The following is a 16,184-nucleotide window of genomic DNA, read 5'->3' as shown; positions in this document are numbered from 1 at the left end:
ATCTAAACCTCCTAGTTCTGCTCTCTGTCTCTTCCAGGGATGTCCCCTTGCCTGGCTCAGATCTACCTCAACTGCACACTTGTTCCCACACCTGCTTATCCTTCAAGGCTCAATTACATTGCCCCCTCTTAGACGAAGTCTTCCCAGATTACTCCAGTTATCCTTGGATTTCTTCCTTCTTGCCTGTTTACCCTTGACTTTTCCTATTTTTCCCCCATACTCATTCTCTGTGTAGACATTTCTTCTAGAATTACCTGGATATGGGAGTAGACTGAGAGGTTGGGCTTTAAGAGCTAGATGCCTGAGAGATGCTGGCTTTAGAATCTTGACAAGGGAGAACTATGGCTGCACATAGACCCAGTGCTTATTTAGAGCCTACAATGTCATAGACATGATGACAAATACCCCATATTACAGACATGGACACAGGCACTCCATAGATCACATGGAAGATATGGGTCTGGGCACTCCACAGGTTACACCGCAGTGAATATCAACACAACAATGCCGTGTGCTATCCTAAGTGTCTGCATGGCTCCAAAGTGTGTGCTCTCAGCTCTTGTGATTGTCCTGTCTTTGGTGGTCACTCCAGTGCTGGCTGAAGGAAGCAGCAAGGTGGGGCCTTCCCACACTCTATTTGTTTAGGACTCAGGTGATCTCGAAGAAGGGAGGGGATTCCAGCTCAGTCAGTGGGAACTCCGCCCCTCCGGGGGGGGGGGAGTCCAGGATTACTCATTCGGAAATTCTGCCGGGGTCAGAGGTCGTGAAGAGGATGAATCTTGTACATTGAATTCAACAGCCCCTACCCCACCCCCACCCCTGCCAAGCCAAGCCATGCATACTGGTGTCATGTACTTGACGATAGGAAACTCCAGTAAGCATCAGGTGGCTCCAGGGCCTGCTCTCCAGTGAGAAACTCAAGGACTTCCAGAGAACCAAGGGTCTAATGTTCCAGTGACCTAACAGACCGAACTTGCCAAGCTCCCCCAAGAAATGGCAGTTGCTGAGTGGCTGGAATCTGGGTCTCTGCCCCCACCCACAGGCTCCCGAGGTTCCTTTTCAGTCCTCACTGAGTGGGTATCCCTGCCTTGAGGGGCTAGGGACATCTCAGGAACATGATGAGCTGTGGGGATGCTGCATCTGTCCCTCCGGGCTCTGGACTAGGAGAGAGCCAAGAAGCTCAGAGGCAGCTTAACTACAGATGTGTAGCTGTCCCCACAACAGCCTTAGTGGCTCAACAGGAATGCTAGCTTGGGGTGGGAGTGGGGGACCTTTGGCCATACTTTCAAGGGGTTGGGGACTTTCATATGACATACCCTTTATCGTGTGCATGCACACATCTGTGAACATGTGTGTGCATGAAAGGCTGCAGTGGGGGGTGAACATTTCTATTGTGCCCTGGGAAGTTCCCAGAGAGACCACAGGCAGGAGTGGTCTGAGGAAAGCCTGGCGGGCCTGTCAGAACCTGGCAGGCAGAGAGGTGCCCAGGCGCTCTGAGGTTGCAGGGGCATGCATGTTTGCCACTTTCCATGAGGCCGCTGGGATGTTCAACGCCTGGTTCAATTAAATGGGTTAATAAGCTTTGTCTGATTGTGATGGCTAATAAGAACATTATAACGTGATAACAGCAATAATGGTGCTGCAAGCCACACTGTCTCAGGCACACAGAGAAGTACAGCGCACGCCCACTTTCCACTCATAAAACTCCACTTTTCAGAGTTGTTCCAGTCCAACTCCCTATAATTTGTCCTGAAAATTACCAACACTTAAAAAAAATTGGTCCATTTTGCATGCATGCCAAGTTCAAGTGACTGTGACTTCCTCCCTGTGTCTGAGATGTGAAAAGGGGGAAGGGAGGGGCGGGCAGAGGAGCCCTGGAATGGTGGCGAGGAGAAGCGGGCAATGGGGAAACCAGGAAGCAGGGCATGATGGGAGAGGAGGGGAGCAAGGTTTCTTGATTCAGTAAAAAATGTCTTTCTGGAATATTTCAATTCAGCTTACTCGGGCAGAGAAATTAGGAATGGTAGACTTGTTAAGCTAAGGAAGAGTGGCTATTTTTAGTAGTGTTGTAAAACCTTGGTAATTTGGACCTTTTTCATAAAGATTCCGTGAAGATGCTGGCAGGCACGTGTGTGCGTGTGTGCATGCATGCTTGTGACTGCCCCCCTCTCTCTCTTTCTCTCTGTGTGTGTGTGTGTGTGTGTGTGTAGCCAGGTAGGTGACTGAGTTGGGAGTATAAAGTTGACTTTGAGGAACAAGAAGAGGAGAGAGATTAACACGGTCTCAGCGTCTCAGCCATTCCCCATGATTCTCATCCTGGCCTGTGGTTGGTGTTTATTTACTCAATAACTCTCACACCACACTGCTCTGCCCAAAATGAGAATCCCAAGGCACTCAGTACATTTCATTTTATTATGTTTCGAGTCAAAGTCTACTAGCCTTGGCTGGCCTGGAACTCTATGTAAGCCAGACTGGCTTTGAACTCAGAGACCCACCTGCCTTTGTCTCCTGAGTGCTGGGATTCAGTGTGTGAGCCCCGATGCCTGGCAGCTTGCTGCACTCTGGGCAGGTGCCTTGGGCTGAGCACATGGACTGGGCAGAAGTCCTTTAGCTCTATCCTGCCGATTATAGGTTTTTCCATTTTTAAAATAATATTTGTCGCTTTATTTCATTGTTTTAAAAGTAACACATGTGAAAAAAAAAAAAGAAACTTAGAAAGGACAAATGAGAAAAACCTTAGTTCTCAGCTTCCAAAAGCAGCAGGCATTAGCACTTTGCTGGAACTTCTCTGAGTGCAGATGACAGTAAAGTAGCCCCGTGCTCTCCGATCATGGTGTAGCTGCCTTGCTTAGTTTCTTCTCATTGTTTTCTTGCTTGACGAGGAGGTGTATTCTATATGTCCATCCTTTTTCTTGCTCACAGTCGACAGACACTCCAGGGAATGTTACAGGTTCCTACTGCCATGCCTGCTGCAGCAGCAGATGGAGACTTGGAGTGAGGACCACGTGTGGAGCAGCCTATTGCTGGTACCCCACCAGGGTTGCCAGCTGAAAAGGGCTGGCTAACTAACCAGTGGAGGGCTGGCTAAGCAGCAGAGGGCTGGCTCTGGAAGTCGACTTTACCCTGGGAGTCCTGATCCAGGAATCTGGATACCTCTCTGGAAAAGGCAGGGATATAAACACAGATATGCTTTTTTTTTTCTCCCATGAAATTTAAGTAACATATTAAGTGACCATTTTGATCTTTTTAGTGGGTTCCTGTCAGTGGCAAAAAGTACATTCACATGGCTGGGCAGTCAAGCATTACCAGTATCTGTCTCCCGAACCGCCCGCCTGCCCCTCTGAAAGGCTGCGTTTAGGACATTGTAAACTCCCCCGTTGTTCCTCTCTCTGCAGCCTCTGGAAGGCACTGTGCTATGAGCTTGTCTATTCTGGGTACGGAGAATAAGTGGGATCATAGCCGTTCTCTCGTGTCTGGATGATTTTACTTACCTCGTGTTAGTGTTCCCTTCTTAGAGGCTGGATAGGATTCTATTGTATGGTACGCTGTTTTGTTTAGCCATTCACTGGGGATGGGCAGAGGCTGACTCCTCCTTCCTGCTTTGGCTATTGTGAACACGTTTCGATACTGCTGTGGGCATGACTGAACAGACAGTTCTTTGACTCCCTGCTTTCAGATCTTGGAAGTCCATACCCAGAAGGAGAGTTGTTGGATCACGTTAATTCTGTGTTTATGTGTGAATGTGTGTATGTGTGTGTATGTGTGTGTATGTGTGTGTGTATATATGTGTGTATGTGTGGATATGTGTGTATGTGTATGTATGTGTATATGTGTGTGTGTGTGTGTGCAGATGCATGCGTATGTGCATTGGTGGAGGTCAGATGTCAACCCAGGTGTTCTTTGGGAGCTACTTGTTTATCTGAGATGGGATCTTTCATTGACCTGGTGTTCACAGGTACGCTAGGCCGGCCGGCTACGGAGCATGAGGGATCTGCCTGTCTTTGCATTTCTGCCAAGGAATTACACAGATACACCACCATGCCATGCTTTTCCCTTGAGTTCTAGAGATTGAATTCAGATCCCCCCCCCTTGATGACTGAGCCATCTCCCCAGCCCTCGAGATTTAATGCTTTGTGGAAGCTTCTAGACCACCCCTGGCAGTTCATGCTTTCATGTCTCCTCAGCAGTAGATTCCAGCTTCTCCTCATGACACTGATGTGTTCAGGTTTTGGTTTAGGTACTAGCCGTTCTTGTGCATATGAGTCGATATGCCAGGGTGGTTTTAAGGTACATGTCTCTGACTAGTGATTTGGGCACTTTTTCTTTCCCTTTATTGGCCATTTGTGTCATATTCTGTAGAGAATTCAAAGCTTCTTGGCTATGTTTTAAATAGGTTTCTTTATTGTTCGGATATAAATTTTCTAAGCTGCCTGTGCTGGTGTGTGTGTGTGTGTGTGTGTGTGTGTGTGTGTGTGTGATGAATGGTGAATGGATGGAGGGAGAGGGAAGGAGGCATAGAGAGGCAGGGGCAGAACAGGAGGAAGAGGAGGAAATGTTGAGATGCATTGCCAAGTGTAGGAAAAGGGAGGACGGCCCGTCAATTTTTTTATACCACATTATTGACTGAGTCCGTACTGTATGAAGGACACTTTTCCATGTTGCCTTTTGTGCCTGGGTAACTCAGGTCCCTATGTCGTTCTCTGGGACTGCAGTGGCTTGCCCAGTTGCCAATGCTAGTCTGTAGGAGTTAGTGATAGGGCCATATACACCGTAGTCAACTAGTTGAATATCCGAGTCCTACTGTAAGGTGTGCATCCAGAGAGATAAATTCCTGGACCAACCTACCTCTCTCTCTCTCTCTCTCTCTCTCTCACACACACACACACACACACACACACACACACATACACAGAGAGAGAGAGAGAGAGAGAAAGAGAGAGAGAGAGAGAGAGAGAGAGAGAGAGAGAGAGAGAGAGAGAGAGAGAGAGAATTGAAAGAGTTAAGTAGTGCACACTGGTGGAGGATAGCACAGGGCCATGCCTGGGTCAACAGAGCCTCTTGCCCTCTCCCACACCTACATGACTGTAGTCCCTCCAGATGTCTGAGGGTCTCCAAGGTGCTTTGCAGCTATTCTGCAGCTGGAAACATGTTAATGGTCGCCAGCTAGACAAAAATCTAGATCTTGCAAAATAGCACAGAAGATGGTAGGTGATGGGGACCAGGGACAGCTCTGCGGGGTGGGGGTGGGGGGCTTTCTGGAACAGAGGCTGTAAACCCCTGTGTAAGAAAGAAGAAAGAAGCCGCAACACCACGGGGATGGGGATGCTTGGTTTTCAGGGCTGGTATCCCAGAGTCCTTTGTTTTTCCCTGGTCACCATTGCTTATACTATCTGCTGCTCTGCTGCTCTCATGTAGCCCTGGGCTCAGGAGAGCAAATCCTAGAGCTCAGGGCCCTTTCTGTCTGTCCCAGAGCCCAGATGAGTAGAGCCTCTTCAAGGGAGTAAGCGGTTTAGTTTCTTTTCCCACCTGCAAGTAACGTCATGTGAATACAGAGCACAGTCCACAGGGGTAGAACCTAACCAGGGAGCCTAAGTTCACGTCTGACTCTACTCCATATTTGTTGGCTTATTTTGGGGGACTTAACTGATTCCCAACTCGTCCTGTGAGAAATAAGGCAGACGGGTGCTCTGGTTCTTATAGTGTTTGTAATGAGGTCTGGTGTTCAGTGAGCGCCCAGCATTAGTGAGTGAGGTGGTACAACAACAGAAAGTAGCCAGGCAGTTTCACCCCAGGCTGCCAGGAGCCCCCAGAGGAGACCATGTCTGTGGCTCATGGTTCCCTGGCAGGCTAGTGGGTGGGAGGGATTGAACCTGGTTCCTCTGGGTGTTTCAAGACCAGGATGGGGCCTTGGGAAGATTGTGGGGGACCTGCCCCCCACCTAGGTTGGACTACTGGGGTCTAAGACTGGGAGGTCTTCTGGGATAGAGGGGGAGGGGGAGTGTGGTCAGCAGGATTATCAGTTATGACTCACAAGGACATCCTGTGGCCCTGAGAGACCCTATAAAGAGATGTGACTCAGTTGGTAAAAGGCTGGCCTAGAATGCATGGAGCCCTGGGTTTGGTCCCTGTCACTTCATAAACCAGGCATGGTGGCACACAGTTGTAATTCCAATACTCCGCAGGATCAGAAGTTCAAAACCATCCTCGGCATGGTGTGCTTAAGGCCAACCTGGCCTATATGGGACCCTTTCTATAAAAAATAAAGCAGTATTCTTCCAAAAAGACAAAACTAACAAACTAGCACAAACAACAACAACAAAAAAAAAAAACCCACATCCAAAACAGGAAGGAACTCTGGCAAAAAAACCCTATTTCATGCCAAGTGGGGATAGGGGCACAAGACATCCAGATTCTGGACACTTCAGTGATACCACTGATAACAGTCCTAGCTATTCATAGGAATAATGTTTATGCATTGAGTGCGTTGTCTACACCAGCACCCTCATTGAAGCCTAATGTGTATGATCCCATAGAATTCTATAAACAGGAGAATGAATGTTTCTTTTATAGAAGAGGCCAGAGAGGGGTAGAAATGTTAACGTCACCTCAGATGTGGGGGCTAGAACCCAAACTCTCACTTTCAAAGACAACAGTACAAGTTCCTGTGGCCAGATAATAAGCCTCCAAATGCAGAGGTCGAAGGTCATCGCCTCCCCCCCCCCCCCCCCCCGGTCGTGACGTGGTTTATCTCACCTGAGATGGAGATCTCCCAGGCAACAGGAGTTACCCTTCAGGGCCTGGGCTCCCGGCATGATGCCCAGTCTGGCAGGTCTTTTAACTGTGATTTCTCTATACCTTCCAACAACTCTGGTAGCCAGGCTCAGAAGCCTGTGGCCCCAAGGGACAAGGTGGTCCAACGGGCATCATCTAGCTGGAAAGGGAGCAGGTCCCTGGGGCTGTACACAGTGATGATCGGACCTAGCTTCCCTTCATTGGCCTTCACTCCTATCCCCGATTTTCAATCTTTCAAAGCTGTGCTGCCTTTTTGGTGTTCGCTCTGTAAGGACTAGGGAAGCCCAAAGCCACACCGCTGTTGACTTGGAGAAGGGTAGTTCTCTGTCACCTGTGTTGCCCTTTAGTGGGTGGCCAGGGGCAGCCCAGTGTAGGGGATAAAGAGTGGGCACTGGCTCTAAGTTGACCACGTGAGGCAATCTAAGCTCTTGGGATTCACCAGGGAAAGGAAATAAAAAGGACCCTTCCTACGGGGCTCTGTGCAGGCGAAGGGATTCAACAATCAGATGTGTATACAGCATAGGACCTATGCAGGTTCAATCAATGTTTGTCTTTGCTACTAAGGGTAGCAGTGAGGCCACCCCCCACCCCCCGAACAGCCTTGCCTGACCACCCTGCTGAAGGTAGGACTCTCACTTTTTCCTGTTAACAGCCTCGGTGTTTCTTGAGCACACTTTGTAATTACACACTGAACATGTGTTTACTTGTTTGCGAGAGTGGGGCCAGGACTTCTCTCCTGCCCACTCCCTAGCACCAAGAACAAGATCAGAGTCAGTGTTGACTGTCCCCTCCACATGTCCCTCTGGCCGAACAAGCAGCTTATTTATTTTTATTTTTTTGGAGACTATGACTTTCAGACAGTCTTCCCTAGCCCCCAGGAGTTTACTGCAGGAGGGAGGGGCGGCATGCTTTGTGTCAGAGCAGCCATGTGCGCTCACCCACCCAGTGTGGGCCTCACACCCCAGTCAGCTCTGTGGCCAGGGCTCAGGATGGACGAAAGGGTCATCATAGGACAACTTCTGTCCTCTACCATCTGCTGCTGTCTGGTCTTGGTCCCACAGACACATGGATTCTCCACCCTGTGTGGTAGCTCCCTCTCACCTGGGCTTGGCTTTTGTGTTTCTCTCTGCTTGCTTCCCACTTTGTTACAGCCCCAGTCTCCTATGTCTCCCTTGCCTCCTGGCCTCAAGTGAGACCAGAACCCACAGGCCATGGCAAATGTGTGGGGCTGGGGGAGGCACTCTGTGAATCCAGATGTGATCTTGTTTATGTTTCCAGAGAGAGGAAACTGGGGACAGTTGCTGCTGGGGGAGGGGTGGCCAGGCTGCAGCCCCCTACCCCAAACTTCCCTCCCGTTCCATTCTCCCCCAGCCTGTGTATCTGGCCTTGGCTATCGAAGAGGCCTATACTGCAAGTTCCATAGCTTCGGGCTGACCTGACCTCCAAGGAGGGCCTCTCCATGGGTTCATCTGAGGGAGAGAAGACCTGTGGAAAGATGTCTGGCTTTGGAATCTCAAGGCCTATTTGCTTAGTGTGACCTTGGCTGGGTTAGAGACTCCCAGGGCCTGGGTTCCATCTGCAGAACAGAGCCAGGTCGGTGATGACCTGGTTTGAGATCGCTCTTCCTTCGTGACTAATCCTGTGGCTGTGCCCATCCCAGCCAGGGCTTGCCTGAGTCCAGCTCCAGGGCAGTGCCAATCTCCACCACAAGGTGATACTGAAGTGGAGCGGGAGCCCCTCCTCCCTCCCCCGCAGCAGCTGCAAACATTTTGTTTTGCCATTAGAAGTGACTTACTTAAGGGAAGCAGAATTTTACAGGCAGTTTACAGGCTGGTCTTGTTCAGTAGTTTCCAAAAGCCCGGGGGTGGGGGGCAGAGGCGGCCAGCAGCCTCCATAAGTTGAGATAGAGGAGAAGTGAGAAGTGAGCCTGAGTGGACACTTTCTCTTAGAGTCGCACGCCCCTAGGTGGAAGCTAGGAAGTAATTGGGGCACTAGGAGAACAGGCAGAGGAGTCCGGCCAGACTGTGGAGCATCCGGTGCCCAGAGCTGGGCTCTAAGGGCATGAGGGGATGGGGCCACGGGAGAACAGATAGCCCCAGCCCTAAACGGTCCTCAGAGAGTGTGCCCCTATGATCTAGGTCAGTAAGTGTTCTCACAACACCCTGGGAATCTGAGGATCAAGCCGGCAAAGCTTGTAGAACTCAGGGTGTCTAGAGGGGCAGAGGTGTCTCCACCAGGTCGCCTATCCTCGCTGAGAGGCTGAGCAAAGGAGCTGGTCAGAAATAGGGGTGGGGAACCCCTGCCCCGGTCTTCCCCGCACCGCCCTCCGGGTCAGGGAGGCTCAGTTCTCAGTTCGGTGTCGGCCTCCCCCTTCAGTTGAATGAAGCAGCTAGGGCTCAGTGGTGCTTAGCACGCTCCGACTATGGTTTTAATAGACGTACATGGACAAGTTGATATAGATTTATAATTCTATACAGTCAGTCCGACATACACAGGGACGCTGTAAACGGGCGCCGGCCGGAGAGCGGGTGTGCAAAGTGGGCGGGGGCCCTGGGGCTGTGGCCCCTCGCTCTCCTGACTCGACTCTTGCACGGGCAGGCGGACAGTGGAGAAGGGGGATGTTCGCTGGGCCACCTCCTGGACCCAGAGTGGAGCAGAGGGCCGGGCTAGCGGCTAAGCTTGGGGCTGGGGAACTCAGAACTGAGCCCTTCTCCTCCTGCTGCCGGCTGGCCGAGGCCAGCTGCGGCTCAGTGGCCTCAAGTGTGCGGCTCCAGAGCTCAGTGCTGCTGGGCTCTTCCTGGCATCCCGGGGCCTTAGGCTAATTCAGCGCAAAGGCCGGATCCCCGGCGACTCAGCCATCCTCAGCCAGGCGCAAGCTCCAACAGGGATCCGCGCTTGCGTGCACTCGGACGGGTCGGGCTAGGAGAGGGCGCCACGGTTCTTGACCGGGTGAACGATCCCAGGGCCTCCAGGTTCCCTACATTCAGTTCACGGGTTGAGGCGCTCCGGCGGGGACACACGGCATCTTCTCCTAGCGCTGGCTTCTCCCTGCCATGTCCCATTGGTGTAGTGGACAGCTGGGATCCGGGGTTTGAACGCACCATCTGCGCCATCGCCAGGGACATTGCAACTTACCCCCACCTCCTGCATTTTTCTCCAACGTCTTTTTTTTCTTTTTCTTTTTTTTCTTTCTTCCCCACCCGACCCCCTCCCTTGGCTTGCTTTCTTTTCTTTTCATTCGTTGGGGGATAGAGAGGGGGTCCGGAAAAAGCAAACACAAAACCAACCTGGAGGCGGGGTGGGGAGGAAGGGGCTGCGCAGAGGTGAGGTCCGAGGAGCTGCGAGCGCCCCGCGTGCTCCCGCGCGCTCCCTTCTGTGCGCCTTGCTGGCCGGCGGCCCCGGGGACCAGGCGGGGCGGTCAGCTGTTGTATTGGCAAGCGTTGAGCCCCGACGCCGGACCCTGCAGACCGCCATAGCCAAACGACGAGTGCTGCTTGGACTTGAGCCGCAGGCTGGCAAGGCTCGAGTTGCACGTGTCCCGGTAGACGCTGTAGGGCGAGGCTGGGGTGCCGTAGGGGCAGGCGCCCGGCGACATGGCCGAGTTGAGCGAGGAGCCGGTGAGGTTGTTGATGTTGTTGAGGCCCGAGTTGGGCATGCCGGGCACGGCGCCCGGGCCCATGCTGGACGGCATGGTCATGGAAGAGATGGAGCTGGGGGCCGAGAACATGGACTGAGAGGACAGCGGGCTCATGGAGTTGAAGAAGGTAAAGCTCTTGGTGGACAACGGCGCCGGGGCCAGGCTCTTGGCCGCCCAGTTGTTGTAGGAGTAGCCGGCGGCGTACACGTCCTCGTAGGGCTGCACCAGGCCGCTGAACTGCGGCACGTAGCCGCCCTTGCACAGGTCCAACTGCTGGTTCCGCTCCCGCTTGCGCCATTTGGCTCGGCGGTTCTTGAACCAGACCTGGAGAAGCCAGCAGGAGAAACGTCAGGGCCGCGGTGGCCAGGAAGGGTCCTCACCCCTAACTCTGCAGCCTCCTCTCCTAATACCCAGTATTTTCTTCGGCCTCTGCCGAGATTTTCCGTAATGGTTCCCTTCACGTCTCCAGAAAATACGAGCCCTCTCCTCTTCCCCCACACCTCCCCCGCTTTTTTATCCTCTTCCCCAAGTTAAATTTATTTTCTTTTTCTGACTCGGGTTCACTTTTGTTTGAACAAATATTCGTTTTCTTTTCTCCCTCCCAACCTGTCTTCTTTCTGCCATCTCTCTCCAAATGGGGTACCACCACCCTCTTAGTAGTTCAATCTTTTTCGTCTCCCTCAAACACAAAAAGTATTTTTCTTCCCCAAAACTGACCATTTCCGATTTTTCAGACGAGTTTCGTTGTTCAAATATTTTGTTTTCACCGGCATTTATAACATTTAATAATTTTTCTCCTCCCAAAATGTAAATTTTTGTCCACTTCTTGACTCTCTAAACTCGTCTGGTTTTTTCTTTATTTCTTGCCCCCATTTTATTCTTTTCTAAATATTTAGTTTATCCCTTCTTTCCAGATATCTGACCCTCACTGTTTCCCTTAAATAGTCGATCCTTTCTTTTTCTAAATGCCCAACTTTTTTGCTTCCCTTAAATATTTAATTTCTTTCCTGCTACCTAAATATAATCCAAATACGTTTCTCTGCAAATATTTAATTTCTGTAAGTTTACTAGTTTCCCTCTAACCTCCACCTCTGTTTTCTCCTAAAAACTTTGGTAAGGACCACTTTTCTCTCCCTGACCACGTCTTCCCCGACTTCCCCTATCTTCCCAACATTGGCCCCCTGACCTCCTAGCTCATTCTCCAGACCAGGATCCCTGTACCCCAGCCTTTCCCAGGCTATCTACCCAACCCCACACCATCCCTACTCCCATAAACCTGGGCAGGATTAGTGAGCTCCGAATTACAGGGTGAAGGTCTGCTGTGTCCAGGCTCCCACTGGGTCGGACCAGCCTCACTGGGGAGGGCTGAAGGTTGGGCTTATGGCAGGGGCTCTGTGAGGCAGGTGGGACTTTGGTCTGGCTTGAGAAGTGCTCCCAGTCTGATTAAATATTTGCCCACCCAGGGAAGAAATGATTTCCTTACTTCTCCTGAAGGAGCCAGTAGCATTTGCTGGGAACTGTGGAAGGTGCCAGAATACAGTGTGGCCTTGGGTCTGGGACCTTACGTCTGTAAAGTGTAGTGGAAGGGCCACTCACTATCAGCGTCCCCGCTCCACATGACCCCAGACCTACAGCGGGAAAGGGCATTAGGCAAAGATCCAGCTAGTACCTGGCTGACTGGCCAGAAAAGATGGAGACTATTCCAAAAACAGTTTGGAGAAGGGAAATAGATCATAGTTCCAAGAAGTTTGAGATACCCCAACTCAAGCACCTTTCAGGCCTCTCTGAGGCAGCCAGGCACGACCTGTCTTTCCCTTTCGTTTTCCAGGGGATGAAGGCTTAAAGCTCCCGAGGTCCTTAGCGGCAGAGAATCCTCTGCCCAATCTCCAGCTCTGAGTAATTCTGACAGGGTTCAGGGCAGGGATAGGGTCTTCCGACAGGGGCTTGCAGTAGCTCCTGCGGGACAGGTAAAAGGGCTCAGAAAGCAGTAGCCCAGGGACCTGGCTGACGCGGGTGGCTGGCTGGGGCCTAAAGTGGGGTCTCCTAGGAAGCAAGGTCCGCGAGGTCAGAGTTATAAGTCTAAGCTACTGAGTGCCAGCCGGTAGCCCTCTGCATGCGCCCCACGCTCACCCGCACTCGCGGTTCAGTGAGGTTGGTCCACACCGCGATCTCCTCTCTCATGCTCATGTCGGGGTAGCGGTTCCTTTGGAACGTGGCCTCCAGCTCTTGCAACTGCTGGCTTGTGAAGTGAGTGCGTTGCCGCCGCTGTTTCTTCTTCTTAGCTGGGTCCTCTGTGCCGCCGCCGCAGCCAGCACTGCCCGCGCCACCATCCTCTGGCCCCTTGGCTTCCCCACCGCGCTCCTTGTCTGCAGCAGGTAGGAATGGGCGCGAGTCACCTCGGGCTAACACTATCGCGCCTGGTCCCGGCTCCACCGAAGCGCCTGCCGTCAGCGGTGGCTTCCCTCCCTCCATCCAGGGGCCCTGGGAACTGTTTCCCCGCTGGAAAGGGCGGGTCGGGTGCCGGTCCTCAGTAAGCACCCCTAGATCTGGCGTGCCGCCGCAAAGAGCCCGGGAGCCCCATCTGGGCCTGGGTTCCCAGCTAGGCAGGGCCTGCTTCTGCAGCTCGCGCTGGCTGCGGCCCTGCTGAGACTCTTGAAGGTCTAAATCTGAGCGGACACCTCAGCTTTCCTGGGGCATCAAAACTTTCCAGCTGAAGCTAGCATATCTGTGGGGTAAGAGCCATGTAGTTGCCTGGAATGTTGTTCTTGCCAGGGCTGTGTCAGAGCCGCAACTTAGCTTGGATCCCAGCCTTACCGGCCTCGGATTCTGAGGTCTAGAAAACCCTCCATTTGCAGCCTAGACAGACATATTCTGTCTAAGTGACCCGGGCCTCTCTGTCTCTTTAAAGCTACTCAAGATGCACACAGTAGTCAATAACATTCAGACATAACGCAAAGGAACTACAAACCAAGACGGAGCCCTAGAAAAGCTCAGAGCTCTCTCCCTAGAAACAGAAAGGTGCACAAACCCTCAGGGCCAGGCAGGCAGAACCGGAGCAAATGTAGATCAAGAAGTCAAAACCGTTTCTGTGAACACACCCCTAAACTAAACACACAGCCAAATGTGTATAAACTCCAGTCAGATGGCCATTTCTCTGGGAAAAAGAATCTATGCATCACTGCAGATAAATTTTAGACTCCCTCACACAAACACTGGGAGAGATACTTTCCAAACCCTAGATAAATCCATTACAGCGAGACGATTTAAATTCGCAAAATAAAACTGCTACGAATGGATTGGGGGGGGGGCAATCTCAGAGAAATGCGCCATTTTGAATTGACTTTAAAAAAATCTCTCCAAGTAACTTGTGGCATGTAGGTTCTTTTAAATTTCAGAGAAATACTCCTAATGAATTGTGTCAAAGGAAGCATACAGTTAAAATTGTTAATTTATCCCTGTAGATTTGATTTGAAAAATCAATCTCTACAGTTTTTTTTTTTTAAAGCAAACACCACACTTAAAACTTCTAAAAACAAAAGTACAGTCAGAGCTTTGTTTTCTAACCAAGCAAACAGAGGCTGGAAGAAAGTCACTTAGAGATGCAAAACAGAAACAAATACCGATTAAATAAACGTGGAAGAGATGCCCAGGGCTGGGGATGGCTGTTCCAGGCAGCCTGGAGATCTGTGACTATTTGGGGTTGGGACCCCCGCGCACAGCCGCTCCAAGACAGGACAGGCCTGGAAACGGACATGGCCGAAGCCACCCAGTCTCGGGCCCAGCTCAAGAGATTGGGGTTGTTTTGTTTTGTTTTCTTTTTAAAAAGACAACTGGAGGATTTGTGGAGTTGAGAACCCACCTTCGCTGGACCCCTGGTGGCTCTGGGCTAAGGTGTCCACGTGGGCCAGGATCCCCGCTGCAGCAGGGTTCTGCCGGCTCTGCCGGGAGTCAGGCCGCGCCTCCTAGCTGGCTGGCTCTCCCTGTCCTCCGAGCTCGAGCCCGGCTTTACGGACCCCTCTTTTCTAGCCTGCTCTGTGACCCCACCTCTTCTTTTAGGATTCTTTTCTCCATCTGTCAAGGTGTCTCTTTGGGCACTTTGTCTGGCCATCCCTTCTATTCCCTGCACATCTGCTTCTCGCCCTGAGCCCCAGCGGCTCCTCAGCAACCAGTTAGGGAAAACTCAACTTTTTTCTCCCGCGTGCTATCTGCTCCTGCTCCAGAGGGGCTGCCAGTCCCACTCAGGGCTTGGCGTGTGGGGACTGTTTGGAAGTGACTTCGCGTGTGCGTGAGAACGCGCGTGTAAATTTCCGTGTTCATCGTCAGGTCGAGACCAGGGAAGAAAAAGAAAGCTCCTCGCTGTGGAGATGCAGAGGGGACCCGGCTGCATGCCAAGCCGCCCGGTGTGCGCGGAGGCAGGATGCCCGCCGCGGGTTGGGGGAGCCGCGTTTACCTGGCAGATCAGCGTCGGAGGATTCGCTGGCGGAGTTCTCCAGCGGCTCCCGGGGGTCGGCGGCGCGGGCCAGGTGGAAGCTGGGCCCCATGTCGTGCGGTGGTGGCGGCGGTGGCCGCAGCCCCTCCGGTAGCCTCTCCAGGCTCATGCCTCCCTTGAAGGCGTCCATGGAGGTGGGGACCGCAACGGGCGCTCCAGGGGCCGGGGCTGGGAGCTCCCGGCCGCCCAGGCTGCGACCTGTTGGGGACAAGAGAGTGGCGCCTAAGCGGCTGCCCCCCAGGGCTGCCCGCGCCCACAGCGACGCCGCTCGAGCTCCATCGACCTCTCCGGGCTGCGGGACCGGGTTCGGGTCTCGGGGCTCCGCCACGCGCTCCCGCCGCTCCGGCCTCAGCTGCCCGGCCGGCCCGGGCCCTAGTTCCGATTCGAGGCCGGTTTCTAAGGCTCGGGTCGGAGCCCGCAGAGTCTGTCTGAAAACGACAGCGCGCGCCGCCAGGTTCCAGCAGTCCCTGCGCCAGGGGTGGTGGGTGGGGTGGGCCTCGGTGGGAGGGGGCTGGGAGAGAAGGAGGGAGGGCGCGAGCGAGTGAGCAAGCGAGCGAGGGAGCGGGCGCGGGCGGAATCCAGCCCCGAGCCGCCCGCGCCGCGCCCTCTCCGCCGTCCTCCCTCCCTCCCTCTCTCTCCCTCCCTCCTTCCCAGCCTCGCCTGCGCCCTCCCCGTCGCAGCCACCTTCCCGCCGCCTCACCTCCCCCTATCTCCCGCGGCCTCACCGCGCCTCTCCCTCCTTCCCGGGTGACACACGGATTTCTCCCTTGGCCGCACAAAAGAAACGCATCTGGCCAGCTAGCCCCGGGCGGCTGGTGCCCACCTTGGGGGCCCCAAGTGACTTGTTTCGCTGAGAGTCAACTCCTGTCTGGGCCGCCTCAAGTTCCCAGCCACTGGAGAACAACTTAGAATGAGTGAAGGTTCGCTGAGCAGGATCGCTCTGAGCCGGCGCCTCCAAGCCAACGCCAGGGCAGTCAGTGGCAGAGCCGGGGTGCCGGTTCCCGGTTGCTGCAGCTCCCAGCGGTGTCGTCCTCGAGGGGCAGACGGGCCCCTCCTACCTCAGTAGCTTCTCCCAGGAACTCAGGGCCGGCTGAGTGACAGCAGCCTGCGAGCTCTAATGGGCCCCGGATGCTGTCTTCTAATTAGTTTGGACCCTCTCCCCTAAGGCTGCTCTCACGGCCTTCCTCTCTGCACCGCAGTCAATTTTCCGGAATTGGGGTAGAGATGACGGCTTCTAATCAGACGAAACGTTTCTGTTGGCTCTAG

At 53.2% G+C, this 16,184-nt stretch overlaps 1 protein-coding gene across 1 annotated transcript; it reads right to left on the bottom strand.

The window, feature by feature from the left end:
- Positions 1-9,208: 9,208 nt before the first annotated feature.
- On the bottom strand, positions 9,209-15,342 carry Pitx1 (paired like homeodomain 1). Its single transcript, XM_021180701.2, has 3 exons — positions 14,880-15,342; positions 12,560-12,795; positions 9,209-10,753 (listed from the first exon to the last, which is right to left on the bottom strand). The coding sequence occupies exons 1-3, from the start codon at positions 15,046-15,048 to the stop codon at positions 10,211-10,213; spliced, it is 948 nt and encodes a 315-aa protein (XP_021036360.1). The 5' UTR covers positions 15,049-15,342; the 3' UTR covers positions 9,209-10,210.
- Between the last annotated feature and the right edge of the window lie 842 nt (positions 15,343-16,184).

Source organism: Mus caroli, unplaced genomic scaffold (genome assembly GCF_978045245.1).
Source record: "Mus caroli unplaced genomic scaffold, Mus_caroli_1 scaffold_15, whole genome shotgun sequence".
NCBI lineage: Eukaryota > Metazoa > Chordata > Mammalia > Rodentia > Muridae > Mus > Mus caroli.
The sequence above is the reverse complement of the archived record's forward strand: the minus strand, read 5'-3'. Positions and strand labels throughout refer to the sequence as shown.